This window comes from Borostomias antarcticus (genome assembly GCF_949987555.1).
Source record: "Borostomias antarcticus genome assembly, chromosome: 19".
NCBI lineage: Eukaryota > Metazoa > Chordata > Actinopteri > Stomiiformes > Stomiidae > Borostomias > Borostomias antarcticus.
This window is the reverse complement of record NC_140252.1, coordinates 18,899,185-18,916,231: the sequence shown is the minus strand read 5'-3', so window position 1 is coordinate 18,916,231 and position 17,047 is coordinate 18,899,185. Positions and strand designations below refer to the sequence as shown.

General features: G+C 47.3%; 1 protein-coding gene across 1 annotated transcript in view; it reads left to right on the top strand.

Moving 5' to 3' along the window:
- The window catches only part of LOC311322048 (interphotoreceptor matrix proteoglycan 2-like), a gene marked incomplete at both ends in the record, with an annotated part of 29,314 nt that extends 12,804 nt beyond the window's left edge, over positions 1–16,510 (top strand). Inside the window, 15 exons of the mRNA XM_084454059.1 lie at positions 231–392; positions 1,392–1,450; positions 1,599–1,619; positions 2,794–3,047; positions 3,360–3,421; positions 4,770–5,019; positions 5,281–6,740; positions 6,877–7,096; positions 8,489–8,699; positions 8,837–9,025; positions 10,850–11,018; positions 11,466–11,536; positions 12,048–12,105; positions 12,559–12,616; positions 16,404–16,510. Coding sequence (XP_084310185.1) covers positions 231–392; positions 1,392–1,450; positions 1,599–1,619; positions 2,794–3,047; positions 3,360–3,421; positions 4,770–5,019; positions 5,281–6,740; positions 6,877–7,096; positions 8,489–8,699; positions 8,837–9,025; positions 10,850–11,018; positions 11,466–11,536; positions 12,048–12,105; positions 12,559–12,616; positions 16,404–16,510 — 3,351 coding nt within the window. The remainder of the gene's footprint in view (positions 1–230; positions 393–1,391; positions 1,451–1,598; positions 1,620–2,793; positions 3,048–3,359; positions 3,422–4,769; positions 5,020–5,280; positions 6,741–6,876; positions 7,097–8,488; positions 8,700–8,836; positions 9,026–10,849; positions 11,019–11,465; positions 11,537–12,047; positions 12,106–12,558; positions 12,617–16,403) is intronic.
- Between the last annotated feature and the right edge of the window lie 537 nt (positions 16,511–17,047).

Sequence of the window (17,047 nt, the reverse complement as noted above, 5' to 3'; positions counted from 1 at the left end):
GAGCTACTACAATACAAGAAACAAACGATGAGAGATTCGGAAACCAAGGCCTTGATATTGAAGATGTGGGAAAAAAATCTGTAAGTAATGAATTGAATTTGTATCAGTACAATATTAGTAACATATTGTCCAAGAATTGCAATCGTGATGGATTTAAATAAAACAATGACTGTGCTTGGTGGTGCTTCTATCAGTCTAGTAAACCTAACATTGTCCTCTGTTTACTGCAGATCGGTAACGAGATAGATGACGTGAAGCTAAGACCGCTGAGACCCATGAAGGATCAGGTGGTGGAGCTGAGCATCAAGCTGAAAGGAGAAACCTACAACAACGCCCTCAGAGATCCATCCAGCTTCCAGTACAAACACCTGGCCAAGCTGTTCACTGAGAAGGTAGAGAAGGCGTACTGTCTTCATTCTTTCTAGTTGTACTTTAACCTCATCATACTTAGTTCTCCATTTCATGTTGCATTAGTTTTCAATGTATTATCCTTTTGCTACATGAGTGAATATATCCAACCTCAGTCGAATGTGTCCAATAATGTGACCTTTGGTGTGCTGTTGGGTGGAAAGGAAAATTGAGTGATCATTCACTCAACTCAGTCTTGGGTCCCCTCTTAACGAGGTATCCTGAGGCCCGACTACATGGGGCTCAGTGCAGGTCTTTGGCTGAGATTGAAAGAATAATCTGTTTTATTTTCTAGATTTAGGGATTTTCACGCTTCAGAACTATTGCGCTATTTGTCTAAGGGCTTCCAACTATATGAGCCACAGAGCAAACCTGACTGGAAAACTCAAAGAGTGCCGAGTGCAATGAGTCACAGCGAGTTACTCCGGTGAGGGAGTCCGGAGTGACAACTCTGGAAAAATGTCCTCTGCCAGGAAACCCGGAGACCCGGTGTATTCCCATCGTTGGGAGTTGCCGGCTGTGCATCTTCGTCCAGGCTTTCGGTCACTGTCGGAGATCTGAACTCAGTTTAATGAGCGAGAGAGGTCATTAATGAAGGAAACGCGGAGACGAAGTAGGCTGCCTCCCTCTCGCAGAGACAGCTGGAGTTCACTTCACGGGGTCTGGAAGGAGCGCGAGGAGGTGGCTCGCAGTCAGATTGGCTTTCGGACTCTCTCGCTTGAGGTCTTGTGGGGATAGCCTGAGCACACAGAGAGCAGGCGGAGGGACTTGGCCAGGGGCTTTCTGCCTATCCTGCAAATGATCTTACTCTGCAGTGAAGAATCCTATGGTCCTGGGCTGAAAATGACTGTGGCTCTCAGAAGCTGAGTGTAGGCGCCAAAGCAAGGCATTAGTACTGGAGTGAGTTTCCAAAAGTTTGACCTGCAGTACATGGTCAAGATGATCTTAATGTTACACATTTTTTTAATTTTGTTTTCATTTAGATTGAGGATGCATTTGAAAGATTACCAGGGTTCAAGAGTGTCTTTGTTGTCGAGTTCAGGTGAGTTTTAAAGTAGTATGATCTCATAGTGATTAAGCCATAATTACACGTTTATTCGACCATTAAATTGAAACTATGTTTACTACAATTTTTTATACTTCATATTGCAACATTACTCAAACATTTACTTGCTTATTTACATGCTCAGACCGCAAAAGGACCTTGAAAGGTAAGCATTCATCTATGACCAAAATAACTAGCTCAAAAGTTATTGCATTCACATGTCAGCACGCATTACTCATAAGCCACTCTCATAAACCTTAGACGACCAGTAACGACACGCACCTTACTGTTCATGATGACCTAGTGTGTACTGAATTGGGGATGCAGATACTTGTATGAGAATGCATTGGAGTCGGATAAATCCATCTTGTTGTACTGGTATCACTCCCAGTTCAGCCATATATATGGTCCAGCTGAGTTTAACCAAAAGCCCAGTCCCTCGTTATGTCACCTGATGGGATATTCATCATGTGTGTGTGTCTGGATAAGTGAGACCATCTTCCCTTCAGTCCCAGGGCTGCTTGTGTTTCTCTGCTTATCGAGGGTTATGGGCCTTTTAAAGAGCTGTAAACAAAACATTTTAGTCATGAAGAAAATCAATAGCACAACACGTAACATTATGTTGTTTACTTTTTCTTTTTTTATGTTCAGTCTTCACTTTCATTAAGTCACCTGACTTGTAAATGTCACTGCTTTATGTTCATAAACTATACTCTTTACCTGTCTGTCAATGGCAGCTAGGCACAGACTTTACTCCAATTTACGCTTAATGATCTTACAATGGCTGATCACCCTGTAAGTGGGATAAGTCCTTCGTACACTTACTGGTCCGGTCAGGAGGGGATTACGGGGTAAAGGTTTTACGACAAGATCGATTTTCATCCCTGTCAATGAGTGTGTTGTCTGGATTCTCCTGTGATTTTAAACAAGGGTCCCCCACCTCACTCCATTGACTCCCTTGTGGATAAATGGATAAACGTGTGTTATGGTCTCTCTGAATCTTTCCCCCTAGTCTGTTCTGAAGGTCATAGAAAGCCTTAGCATGTGGCCCTAAACAGCTTTGCCAGCGACATCAACCCAAAGAGAAATTCTCTTCAAGATGAGGAGAAAGTGGATCTGACTGTAAAGTCAGCAGGTTCTCTCTTTCTTACTAGCAGCGAATATGAAGCATATAGGTCACATTCTCACAGATAAAAAAAAAAGCTTTTGGTAGCCTTTAGCCAAGACAGTAACTGTGGAACAGTTAGAGGGTTCTGACAACAGATAGTTGAGCAACAATGTTTTGCTTTTCTCCTCCATGGCGTTCACACACTGCATTACCTCAATGTTATTCTCCCAAGGGGTTTGGTCGTGGTCGTCCACTACGCCGTGACTCTAGAGGTGGACGCGGCGGGCGTCAGCAGCGAGACCATGGACCTCATCGCCATCCAGTCCAACATGGTGGAGAAATCCTTCCCGAGCGCGGACGAGCACCCCACGGTGGTCTACACCATCACCGACTTCCGCAACTACATCACGGAAGCCCTGCACAAGGACAACTTCATGACCAACACCACTCTGGATGTGGACCCTGACTCACTGCAGCTAGAGAACGGTACCAGCAAGAGGCCTATGTTCTTTTGTTCACTGACTTGACTTTGAGTGTACCTGATTTTGCTTTTTATAGACCCAAAAGGGCAGACCATGTCCAAATCATGCACTCATCCCTGCCCAGATAGCAAGCGGATCTGGGCCATATACAGGCCAGATCTGGCCCTTGTGGCTTAGTTCCGGCCCATATATGGCCCAGAATCATTACACATCCGCTTGCTATCTGGGTGAAAATAATAGTATATGGTATAAACTCTAAAACAGGGGCTCTATTTGAAAGTCCACTAGATATGAACCCTGTCTTGTCCTCTTGCAGTGGAGATCTTGTTCCCTTCTACGAAGCCAACCGTCATACCTGCAGACACCAGGGATAACATGGTGAGTGGGACAACTCGTGCGCAGCCATACTCTACACCAGCCTCTGAGTACAGTAATATGCAAGACGAACTCCCACAAACAACACTAGGGTAATTCCTTTCTCCAGCGCGGTTGGAGGCACTTACTCTAAGTAATTGAAATTATTTAAAATAGTCTCTTGATCCAGTTTTGACACCTACAGCTCAGTTCACTGTATACATAGTCCAAGACTTGCAGCTATTCTCAAGATGCAAGTAAGTATGCCGTATTAATCGTTAATTAATTGCTGTCATTCAGTCACTATGTCATCAAAATCTGGTTTAAATGGAAAGATGAAAGAAATGGATTGTGCCAAATGGCTCACTCTTTTCACTTCCTGTTTGTAACTACAAAGACATATTCAAGCACAAGAGCTCTTTAAATAATTAGCATCAATACGTTTTAAATTGACTCGCTCTGATTTTGTCCTTTATATTAACATCTTTGGCACTTTTTATGTTCACATTCTTCTACAAAACTGATTTACAATGTTGTTTAAATCACATAGTCTGACACACACACACACACACACACACACACACACACGCACACACACATACTGACAGAGCCTGTGCTGAAAGTTGAAGCAACACATCTGAAATCGATAGATTATAAAATGGATTTACTTTAAGAACTTTATTCGTACCCTTGGGGCATAACAGAGTTTTGTTTATCTTGGTGGTGAAACACAACAAAAGGCTGCTCACTTGGTTGGTCTGCAGTCTGCACAGCTTATTTAAACCAGGCCCACTTTCACTGTTTAACTGTCACCGTTGTTTGGACGGATTCTTTGCTTTGTGGGAAGACCATATGTCGCATATGTGTGTGTGTGTGTGTGTGTGTGTGTGTGTGTGTGTGTGTGTGCGTGTGTGTGTGTGTATGTGTGTATGTGAATTTGTTCAGTATGTGTAGGTGTGTGTGTGTGTGCATGCGCCCGAGTGCGTGTGCGATTTTCTGTCATACCCATCATATCAAGCATGCATCAAAATGGCGTGCTCTTTGCTAATGTGTCTATTTTTTGCTGACTACAGTATTTCTTTCCATGACCAGAGTTTGGCTGGTTCTCAATTCCTGTATTGGAATAGAGGTTTAAGGATCATATGTCCTCTAGCCAGAATAATCTATATATTCTTGGCATTTCAATGTACAGTATGCCAGCTTCTCAGTTAGTCATTAGATACAGAAAGGGACAAGAGTACAAGTACTTGTATAAGTAGGCTACTGTTGATAGAAGTACAAAAAAAGTAAAAATATTTTATGGGGCCCGTAAAGAGTCAATGCCAAGCTGGTAGATTGCCGTCAACTTCAACTTCATATTTTTCTGTTTCAGGACAACATCCTTGCCGCAGAGAAACCTCCAGACTTCCCGGGACTGAATCTGGATAACAACAACGTCTTCCTAAAAAAGGAGGACCTGTTTGACCCCGCTGTCCCCTTCGACCCCTGGAAGTCACCGCAGACTGTGGCCGCGAGCGAGAACGACGTCCTAATTTTGGAAGCGAGTACCACCCCGCCGGAGTTTCCAGACAAGAACCTGGATCCGGCCTCTACCGCAACCACCCCTGTCCCAAGCACTGGGAGTGAGTAATAATCTAATTTCTACAGCTGATTCACATACATATCTATTGTGTGGTAAACATAAGCAGACTATGATAACTCTCTAACTTCATCTTCCTGTTATGCAGAGGGTGAGGGGGGATTCCGGTCATAAACTAGTCCATGTGTTTTTCTGGTTTTAGATAATGGAAATATTGACTGAGAGAGATTTATATTCAGAAACACTTCTACTCCACCCACAGGCACTGATACTCCCGATGGGGATGGTGTGGTCAGCGTTGCAGGCTCTAGCCACCCCTCTGCTGGAGAGCCTCAGACCACAGCCGGCCTCGAACAGGCCCCCATCCCAGAACCCCCTGTTTCTGACAAAGGAAGCCCGGACGATAGCTATTCGGATGCTGGCTCTGGCTCTGGCTTAATGTCTGGAGATGACCACGGAGTGGGGGCCTGGTCGTTGCTGCCCGCGAGCGCCTCGGAGCACGGCGAGTTGTTTGAGGAGGAGATGATCCCACCGCCAGATACCGAGCTGGAACTACCTGGAGAAGATGAATGGGAGGAGGAGGAGGAGGAAGGTGAAACCATCACTCACCTCTTCACTGAGGCTCCAAAGCCAGAGGACTCCACTGAAGCCATCCCAGCTGGAAAGGAACCCGAAGAAGAAGACCTCATGGTGGAGGGACCCTTGGTGCTCGTTAATCAGGATATCCAGACAAACCCCGATTACACCGCCGCCACCACCACCCAAGCCCCTGTGCTCTGGACCCCGGAGACGGTGGAACTATCCATGCAGACGCAAGAGTCTTCTGGGGTATATGACAACAACGACCCCGGCGAAGCGCCTACCGTCATCGCACCGGTCACCGATCACCTGGTTCCAGATGCTTCCCCCAGCCAGGCTCCCGATTCGGAGGGACCAGCAGATGAAGCGCAGGAGGGCCCTGCCATCTTAGAGAACTTCCCCGAAGACCCTGAAGCAGACGTAGACGCAATGCAGCCATCACTGGTTGCAGAAAGCGTCACGGTCACAGCCGAACCACCGGATATGGAAGCATTTGGCGAAAAACCATTACTCTTGGGGCCCGAAATTGAGAAAGCCGACGGAGAAGTTGAGGTTTTGGAGGAACAAGGGGCAGGGTTCACCGAGCGTTTGGTTCCTCGTGTCCCGGTTGTTGATTTCTCAGAGGAGGACATGACTGAAGATGAAATCTTACTCGTGACTGCAGCTACATCAGCCCCAGTAATGGTCAGGCCACCTGTGAACCCTCTGTCACCTGAAAAAGAGTCCCCGTTCACACGCATATCAGACACTACACCTGAGGAGGAGGAATCCATCCAACAAGAAACTTCACACTCAAACACTGGGTTGAAGGAGGTGGAGCCTATAGAGTCCATAGACGATGAGGTAGATGTTAACACCCCTCAAAGCACAACCTCCCTTCACCACAAACTAGAAGACAGTGCTTCAATACACGAGATTCAACCTTACGCACCGGACCCTTCCAGCATGGCGGACAACATCGACCTCGCCTTCGACGTGTTCCAATACGACGGCGACAGCAGCGGATATGCCGGCGGCGCCGAGGGCTCAGAGAATGGCGCCGGTGGCGTCTCGTTGCCGGACAGCCCCGGTCAGGCTCTGACGGTCTTCTTCAGGCTGAGGGTGACCAACATGAAGTTCTCCCAGGACCTCTTCAACAAGAGCTCTACCGAGTACAAAGCACTGGAGCAGAGGTTTATAGAACTGGTAAGGCTAAATCTCTCACAGTGCATCTGACCATTTTTCTAACCGTATACGATGTAGTATTGGTGGTCCACTGCATGTATTTATCAGTGCTAGATACAGTTCAGCATCAACACTGCTTCTTTGTCTTTCATTCTAGCTGGTACCCTACCTGCAGTCCAACCTCAGCAACTTCCAGAACTTGGAGATCCTGAACTTCAGGAACGGCAGTGTCGTAGTGAACAGCAGGTTGAAGTTTGGGAAGCCGGTACCTCGGAGAGTCACCAACGACGTGTACCTGATCCTGGAGGACTTCTGCAACACCGCCTACCAAACTATGAACATGGCTATAGACAAGTATTCACTGGACGTGGAATCAGGTAAAATAACTCACTCTGCCTTTCTTTGCATTGAACATCCAATCCAATGTCAGTTGGATCACGTGAGGCAATTGGGAATCTGAACAGAAGCAATACTCACAATCTGGCACACTGACCTCACACAAATTCTACAAATTAACACAGCACCCAGAAACTGTTCTTTCTTGTTATACATTTTTCAGTCATCTGCCGACGGAACGTATTTCTCACTGAAAAAAAACAAGAAAGTGTAATATGTTTACAAGGCTTCAATGCCTTTGATGCTGTACCTCTGGGGCCAATAATATCTCTGGTGCAAACGTGACCAGCCAGGGCTATACTTAAGCGCACCACTCATACGAATGACTCATCATTTGTTCCGTTGTTAATGTCTATTCCTGCTGAGCTGGCTCTTATATAATCCGTCTGAGCTCTTCATACGCAATATAGCCTCAGTAGGGCTGAGTCATCACTTGTCTGGCCTCAACCGGGTAGAGACCAGGACACAAAGGCCTCTGCAGGTCACTACACATGATGGTTTGGAAGTCAACTAAGGGAGTCATTTTTCATCCTAAAATGTATGGTCAGCATCTAGATAAATAACCCTGTGCAAAAAAAAAAAATCTAACCAGCCAGCCAGTGTATACATACATTTGTTGATGTGTTTTAGCAATGAACACTAATCCTTTAGCCTGGCTCCAGCCCCAGAATCTGAATTTTCACATTTTCGAAATGTGATGCGAGGGCCTGGAAAGGCTCTAGTCCAGAGTGATTTCTCTGTTTGAATCCCGACCAGGCCAATCGGCGTCCATTGAATGCGATGACAGAATTAAACTGTGCAACGTGATTGGTCAGAGGATGAACTAATCGCTGAGGATCCCTCTTTCGGCAACGGCGATCTCAGAAAACGGCTGCAATGGGAGCCTGTTCAGACTGAATAAGGAAGTGAAATGGCAGTTCAGAGTGTGAGGCTACTAATCCCTTCCTCTGAATCACCAAAGCCCATGGCAACTTCAGCCCCAATCTGTTGTTGTTGTTGTTGATGTTGTTGATGCAAGGCAATTGCTGCTGACACGCGTTGGATGAGCCATATTGCAGAGCCGTAGTAAATAAAGGCATTTTAATGTTATAATTCTGGAGATTGAGTGCATTGGAGTTGAAGTCTATCCGTAGCCTACTCTCTTGCTTACATTGTGTGTATATTCCCGTTGTACCCCAGTTTGTCGAAAAATCACTCGCAGTGTCAACTCGATGTAACGAACGCCTCGATGCAATACACACTGGCTTCACTGTCTCATCGTAACCGTTTCGCGTCGCACTCAGCGCGCGCCGAGGTGTTGGGGTACCTCGAAAACATTTGGGGCACTCGACGAAGTGGCGGCATACGGTGTATTCCCTCCTCCTATCCGCCAGGTGAAAAGGCGGACCCCTGCAAGTTCCAGGCCTGCAACGAGTTCTCCAGGTGCATGGTGAACCGCTGGTCGGGCGAGGCAGAGTGCGTGTGCAACGCCGGCTACGTCAGCGTGGACGGCCTGCCCTGCCAGAGTGTCTGCAACGTGCAGGAGGACTTCTGCCTGAACGACGGGAAGTGTGACGTAATTCCTGGCAAGGGCGCCATCTGCAGGTGGGCCGGCGTTTAGAGATTGTGTGTGTGTGTGTGTAAGTGGGCATGTATCGTGTATGTACCAGTATAAATGTGTGACTAGGTCTACTGTGTAAGTGGTTCTGATTGTGTTCTGGCGTTTTCCCACTCGATCCTAGGTGTCGTGTGGGGGAGAACTGGTGGTACCGCGGGGAACACTGCGAGGAGTTTGTCTCGGAACCGCTGGTGATCGGCATCGCCTTTGCCTCCGTGGCTGGCTTCCTGTTGCTGGCGTCCGGCATATTGTTCTTCCTAGGGAGGACACTGAGGGACACCAACGACAAGGACGACGAAGAAGACCCGCTGCAGTAAGTGTGCCACGATCACCTGGGACAAGTTACCGACAGAATAGAACAGAATTCAATATAAGCAGGGCTTTTGTGTCCTGCTCTGTGTCTTAGCTCTGTTTCTGTTCGAGTAAAACTAAGGTCTTAAGTTGTAAACAATAAACATTGGGTAACTGGGTCAATAAATATATGCTAATACTGAAGTGCAGACAGACAAAGAAATAAATTCACCTCATCAAAATATTTGGACTGAAGGAAAGCATGTGTTTCATGTACATCGTGTGCGTGACGCTCGGGCCAAAGACCTGTCAGGAGACTGGTATTGGCAGCCATTTTGTGTTTTTTTGATAAACCCAATCACGACATGTTTATTAAGAAAGTATCAAACACTCCTGATTGTGTTTAGAAGGCCAGAGTTGCAGCATCAACACGACTGTGAAAGCGGCTGCTGCTGCTGCAGCTGCTCTGTGTTTAGCCTGGTAGCCTCCAGTACACACACACACACACACACACACTGGGCCGGGCTCTGGTGGACAGACAGGCATTGGACGGCTGCCCACTCTAGTGCCGTGGGATCATTAGCTGACTCAGGCTGGGTCTTCCCATTGCAGGCCATAAACCGGCACAAGCCAGATTCATGACTTCCAGCTTGAGGCAGTAATGGTCAGGTCAGATCAGTTTTGTTGTTGTTTTTTTCAGACGTCTGTACAGTTTATTGAGCATATGGCATAGGGTCGTATACATAAAAACACAAGGCACATTATATTTCCTGTGTAAAACGTCATGGGAAAACCTCAAGTTGGATAGAATGACCTGTAAAGGTAAAAACGGAACGCCGTTAATGGAAATGGTATTTTTGTCTCTTAGGATCCAGTCAGAGATATCAGAGCGTGTGTTTGTTTGTTTGTTTGTTCATTCATCTCAGTCCTTTTCTCAGGGAGACGAGAGATTGGGATAAGCTGGTAAAATGAGCAACAGGCAGCATGGACTCAATTTTAACTGTCCTCAAGAAAATGCAAACAAGCCAACGGTGTCATGTGTTGGAGAGGGGTATTTCCAGCTAAGACGTTCGTTGAGGACAAGGCTTTGGGGGAAGGTGCCGAATGACGCATACTTGATCAGCTTCTTCAGCGAGCCAGAGGTCACTGTGTATATAAACCTTGTTACCTGTCCTGTTAGCCTAGGGTAGGGTATTAGCCGGTGTGGAACTGGGTTTGGCAATTTGGTCATGTAGCAGATGTTTTGAGGTAGTGTTGAGGTTAAAGTGCCTTGCTCAAGGGTACAACAGTAGGCAGTGATAGTCAAGTGGCCTTGAACCAGCAGCCTTTCGGTCACTGGTCAGATGCTGTTATGAATGGGCTATTTAGCGCCCGGGGGGGTCATAACAGATGACAATATCACCTGTGGGCATTACATTACATTGTATTACAATACAGTCATTGTAATACAATGGACAAAGTAGACACTTTTATCCAATGCGACTTACTGCATTCAAGTAGCAAAATATAAAAACAATGGGTGCTTAAGAGGGTAGTATTTCTTGAAGAGGTGAGTTTTGAGCCTGCGGTGAAAGATGGGCAGCGACTCTGCTGTCCTGACGTCAGTGGGCAGTTCATCCAAGGTCGTAGCTCCAGCATGCCAGTTCCCCAACAGGCACAGGTCGAGCATAAATCACCTCCTGGCAGTGTTTGAATGCATGTGTGTGTAAGTAAATATGCTTAAGTGTGTGTTTATGTGTAGTACCTGTGTGTGTGTCTTTGTCCATAAGGTGTCTGTGATGTGATGGATGGTGTCTGTGAGTTGATTTCGTCACGCTTGGCGTCTCTCTCTCTCTCTCTCTCACAGCTACGGGGAGGACGTCCCGTATTTGGAGCGAGTCACCAAGTACAACCCCACGTACGAGAGCGACGTCGTGACAGCCCAGTACTCCCGTTGCTACGACGGTGCCCCCGGCGACGGCGCCGAAGCCTCAGCGAGCCTCGATGGCGACGAGCACAGCGGACTCAGCAAAGAGGTGCACAGATGCATTCTGGGAAGAGGATCACAGAGGGAAAAAGAGAGAGAGAAAAGGGAGAGTTATAAACAGACAGATGAAGAGAGAGTTAAAATTGACAGTATTTACTTATGTAAATCTGTCATGACAATATCCAACAACTGGTTAGGTAATGAATAAGGGGATAGAAAGTGAAGTGTTTGTTGATGACCACGTTATCAATGTATTGTATTGTTAGTTGGTCCTGAGTCATACTGTAGATGCAGGTGAAAGTTTGACAAGGACTTTATTTTTACCCCAGTCATTAGCCTAAAACTAAAGTTACCAGACCACTTGTGGGTGTTCCATGCTGAAAACCCCACTCAAATCTGACCCCACCGCCACCTCTGTGGTTACATAACCGTCTCCTGCTCACTCTCTCTTTCTCTTTCTCTCTCTCTCTCTCTCTCTCTCTCTCTCTCTCTCCAGGAAATCCAGGACTGTGCGAGGATAGCGGAGCTGTGCACAGAGGACCTCCAGTTTGCACGGCAGCACCAAGCGTAAGTGACTGGTGATCCATCCATCCCTCCCTCCCTCCCTCCCTCCCTCCCTCCCTCCCTCCCTCCATCCATCCATCCATCCATCCATCCTTCCATCCATCCATCCATCCTTCCATCCATCCATTCATTCATCCATCCATCCATCCATCCATCCATCCAACCTACATCAGCCTTGGAATGTAGTGTATCACACATTTTATCACACAGTGTATCACACATTTTCATGACCTTCATACATACTGTATCATTCGATACACGGCAGAAAGAGGCATAGACATTCTTAAAAAGGCATTAGAGATATTCATAATTACTGGTATACTCATTTGCGGCGGTGGAAGTACATTGGCCGTGTTGACGTTGGTCTCTGGCCCTGTTAGGAGAGAGCGATCTCCAAAAGCTCTTAATGACGTGTCTGTGAGTCATCACAGTGGCGAGGGATAAAGTCGGTCTCCGACGCTGAAAGGGGCGCCGTTAAGCGAGAACCCACTGTTTATTGTGTCCGTCGCGCCAGCGCGGCCTCCTGTCCACACACTGAGCCGTTACGTGGGGGCGTCGCCTACCTGTTCCAGGTATTGGGTTCCAGACGGACGTCGAGGCCCGGTTTAATCTCCTCAGCAGATGTGGAGCGTTGAAAGACGAGAGGCGACCAGGACAGGGCAGGACAGTCAAGGGTTCAGGTGCAGCCCGAGGCACAGACGCCCACTGTCTGCCAAAGAAAGAGACGGAGTTCGAGGAAATACGAAATGCTCGAAAAATGTAGCTTGATTTTTTTTTACGCTTCGTTCGCAGTGGGTGAACGGCGCTGCAGTATATAAATAAAGTTGACTTTGACTTTGGGAGCAGTGGAAACGTCTTATCAGTATACATCTTGACGAGGTTGTTTTTGGGGGCGAAGGTTGTTACACTACCCTGGCTGTTTCCATGCGTTGGTGATGTGAACCGCCGTTTTGGGCCATAATGTCACTTACTGTCGAAAACGTCTAATGTGCTCACTGTCAAAAACGTCTCTTGTGTGGAAACAGGGCAAATCACCAGCAAGACCGAACGTCCACTTCCACGTCCACTTAGGAAACAGTGGAGGTCAACGTGCTGTAAAACCCAAGGTACACAGGCCTTTTCCCTTCGGCGTACAGTAAGCACATTTATTCCAGCTCACAGCTCCCCTTTCTCTGGCTGGCAAATCAAACCCGCTGTGGTCTGCTGCTACTGTATATTAAGCTAGGCTTCTGTCAGTCGCACGCTGCTATCATAACAACCATCTCTATGTCCTTCCAGAAACATGCCTTCGTCTTTGACTTGAGAAAGAAGAAACGTTTTATTCTTCTGATGTCATGGTGCTTCTGATGGACCTGCAGAACGACTGGAGACAACGACGCGGACAGGAGAAAACGAGACAATGAGGTCACGGTGACAGGAATCAGGACTAATGTAAAATTCCACCGGTTTATGTTACGGCAACTGGTATATTTTTCTAAACGTGTGTAAATACTTTTCGCGTGGTTTTTGTTTGTCTTTTTTTTTTTCCACCTTAGTCTGTGTACAGTCCTTTTGTACACTGAAACGTTGATTAATGTGCACTGTCTCTTTAAAAATAAACTTAAACTTTTCATGAAGCGAGCCATCAAACACACACACACACAAAAAAAATAGGGCGTCAGACATCCCAGAGCCATAGCGACCACATACTCACCATCCAGCACATCCTTGTTACACTAGTATCTGGGCTAAACAGACTTTATTTTGTTATGTTGCTAGTTTGGTTGCAGGGCCTCCCCACATTTGTCACTCTGCACACGGTCTGCTTCTCCCTCAGTGCCTTCATTAGCTTCGTTAGCGTTAGCTTTGTGGGGTGTTGTGTCGAGAAGCACAGCTGACAGGATTATTCAAGCGCTTCAAGATCATATAGTGTTGCAAGGACCACTGAAAGGCCAGCGTCTCATATTGCGTGGTTCACTCTGGCCCACGTCTGCAGGCACTCTGGTTGGTTGATTTTATTTGATTGAAATAGTAGATTTGTTTAGAAAAGGATTTGTAGGTACTTATTTGCATAGCGCTGCTGTCGGGTCAAAACCTCATACCTCATTTGATGATTTTATTTTATTTATTTATTTTTTTACATCAATTAACAGTTGGGACTACCCAACTTCTGAATGCCTCCCGGCCCTGGGACCAATTAAATGTATTCTAAACAGCTCATCATGTGATTTTATGTTCAAAAACATTGAAACTGGAATGTCCATTCTGAAAATTTTCCATTGTGGAGATACAAGGTTTCCGTCCGACAACCGCAATAGTTTCACCACTTTTGTATGTTTGTGTATTCAATGCAGGATAAACTATCAGTCCAAATGGATAAACTATCAGTCCTTTTGATAATATCCCAAAACCAGTTCCTCTGAACAAATATGTGGTTTTCACATTTCCGATATGCACATTGTGATTTAGAATTGTTGTTAAATATCAACTGAGCCATGCATGTCATTTGTTTTATTTTTCTTTATGTCCTTTGTTAGGATGAATAGATGTTTTTCATAGATGCTGATCTTTCTTCAACCTGTGCTCAAGGGCTCAGTGGATTCCTCGTCTCTGCTGCTGTTTGGATGTTTTGTTATCCTGTGTTTTTTATTGTTCTCTAATAGGCGACTCGGTAAACAAGGCTCTGTATGTTTCCTGCGTTAGACAGTTACAACCCATGAAAATGTTTGCTTTTTTCAGAATAAAACGTGAATATTTTTTACATTATCACTCCTGATTTAATGACGTATTAATTAATGCAGCTATACTGTGGTGATAACGTTTGTTCTCGCTGACTGACTGACTGACTGACTGACTGACACGAGACAAGCGTTATATGTAATCGCAGAGTTCCTGGAGGGTTTCCAGCGTTGGAGAGAAGCCAGAACCCTCTCTCCCAACGGTGCCAGGTCACCTCGCCACATCCACCACAGCCTTCCTCAGGGGACGGCCTTGAACCGTGACCTCAGAATGACTCCCAGCGCGCTAATTCAAACCAAACACTGCTCAAGTTCACTCAGCCACACTATCGCTGGGATGCCTTTTTGTGTGCGTGTGTGTGTTTTGTGTTGTGCGATTGCTTGGCTCTGGAGAACATTGTCTCTCTTTGTTCCCTGCCCAGGGGGACCAGCCCACTGTATTAGTCCATGATGGCGCTGTCATCACCCGGGCTGATGGTTGAGAAAGCTGGGGCACAGCGACCGGCGAGCAGAAGGAGGCGGACGTTGAAACGTCCTCTCCTCAACCGCCTGTCAATCAAACACAGCTGGCATGACAACCTAATGACAGAGTGGAGGATGAAAAGCGGAGTGGGGGGGGGGGGGGGGCGGGACGACAGCACTTCCTCTGCTTCCTCCTGCCCCCCGCCCCCCGACCCCCCACCACCTCCCATAACCCACGTGACTCTACACACCGCAGCCCAACTAACTCCTGGCTTGTGTAGCGACATGTGACCACGTGTCAACAATAACGTACGGTACATCCAAGACCAACAAAGAAGCAACGTTGACAGCAGGGCTCTGTCTGCAAGTCGATGTTATCTGCGACAATCCCCCCCGCCTTCTCCCTTGTGTAAATATCAGCCCTATGGAAGCGGAATGACAACTGAACAACTGACATGTGCAGAATTGCCCTATGGAGGTTGGAATAAAAGGGTAGGGAAGGTTGCCCTCCAACCGCCCCCTCCCCCCCAACACACACACACACTCACACACACCGCAGGAAATGGCGAGAGACCCTCCGTTCGACAGCTCTCTGTCCCTGCGCGACCAGCGCTGTGTGATGCCAGCTTCCCATCCGTATAATTTATTAAACCCCTCAGAATGGACCCATGCGTAGTTTGGGGAAAATGGGGGAATTACGGCACAGTCGATATAGGCTCTGCAAAAGCGATGACATGGAAAGATGACTTCCAGTGGATGAAATGTTAGATATGCCATTCTACCTCCAAACCACAACGACTCTAATAACTGCTCTCAAATGTCACCCCCTCCCCCCCCCCCCGCCCCCCCGCCATGGTAAATGTCTAAGTATCCATAGCAACATTTGTAAACAGTACCTCCACCTCAAGCTTAGGGGGCCCCTGTGGGACTCGAAACCGCAGTGCGTTCACACAGTCTAAGGAGTCTTTAGCAGGCAGCTGTGAGTGCTTGTGGGAGCATGGCAGAAGTCTGAGGGTCTTTCCACAATGTGCTAATGTTAAACAGTTTAGGAAAATACCATCTAATAGTTGATTTCTTGTGATTCGACGTTGTTGTGTTTTGAAATACAGGACGGCAGAGAAGCAAAGTAAACGGTGAATGGACTACACTTTTATAGCGCTTTTATCCAAAGCGATTTAAAATGGCCTCTCATTCACCCATTCACACACATGGCGGCAGCTGCCATGCAAGGCGCCAGCCTTGCTCTTTGGGAGCAATTTGGGGTTCAGTGTCTTTTCCCAAGGACATTTCGACACGTCGTCAGGAGGAGGCGGGATTCGAACCGCCGACCCTATGATCTTTGGGCGGGGCGACCCGCCCTACCTCCTCAGCCACACACACACACTCACACATGCACACACAGGTGCACATGCAAGCGTCTCACACACACACACACGCCTGCACAGACATGCACGTGTACACACACACACTTTCTCTCTCTCTCTCTCTCTCTCTCAAACACACACCACGTGCTTTCTCTCTCTCTGTCTTTCTCTCTCTCATACACACACACACAAACAAACACACACGCCAAAAAACCTTGCAGACTGATGAATGGGTGCTGAGAGAGATGATTCCCTTACAGCACTGCTCTGCCTGAACTCCTGGGGTCACACCCGCCTCCCCTCCCGCGCCCTGCCTCTCTCCTGTAGCGATAACCGGGCGTGTCGCAGCCCTCTGTCAGCGGGGGCCTATCAGCACCACCGAGGCTGTGAGCGGAGAAGGGGGCGTTTTTCTAGATGTTTCCGCCCAGCGCTGATGACATACGGTGGTGTTCTGGACACCAAGGCATGTGGCAGAGTGGGACTGAAACGCAGGTGGGTTATGTAACGCAAGTTATGTGGTCGTCTGGACGGGATCCGTCATCTGGTCCATGGATCATGAGATCTGCTTATAAGACGCACACATGTTATAACACACAGGCACACGGGAATGTTGCTCTGCATGCACATGCTCCATATGTGACCGAGTTGAATCGGTCGTAATCTCACCCCTCGTGTATAAATACCGACCACTCGCGCCTTCGAGGAGCTAGCTTTTCTGTGGCGTAACTGGTAGCGGTGTTTATGAGAGGTGGTCATGCATGCGTTCCACAAATCAGAGGACCCCGGTTCGATCCCGGTGTGGTGGGCAAGTTGTGATACTGACGACCGACACATTGACACTGTATATAGGCTACAGGCTAGCCTCTTCTGTTGACCGTTTCCTAGTCTGACTCACTGGATTCGCAGACTTTGGAGATAAGCCTTGTCATTCGTTTATTACCGCCCAATCAGTGGTGACAGGAGATTCTCCC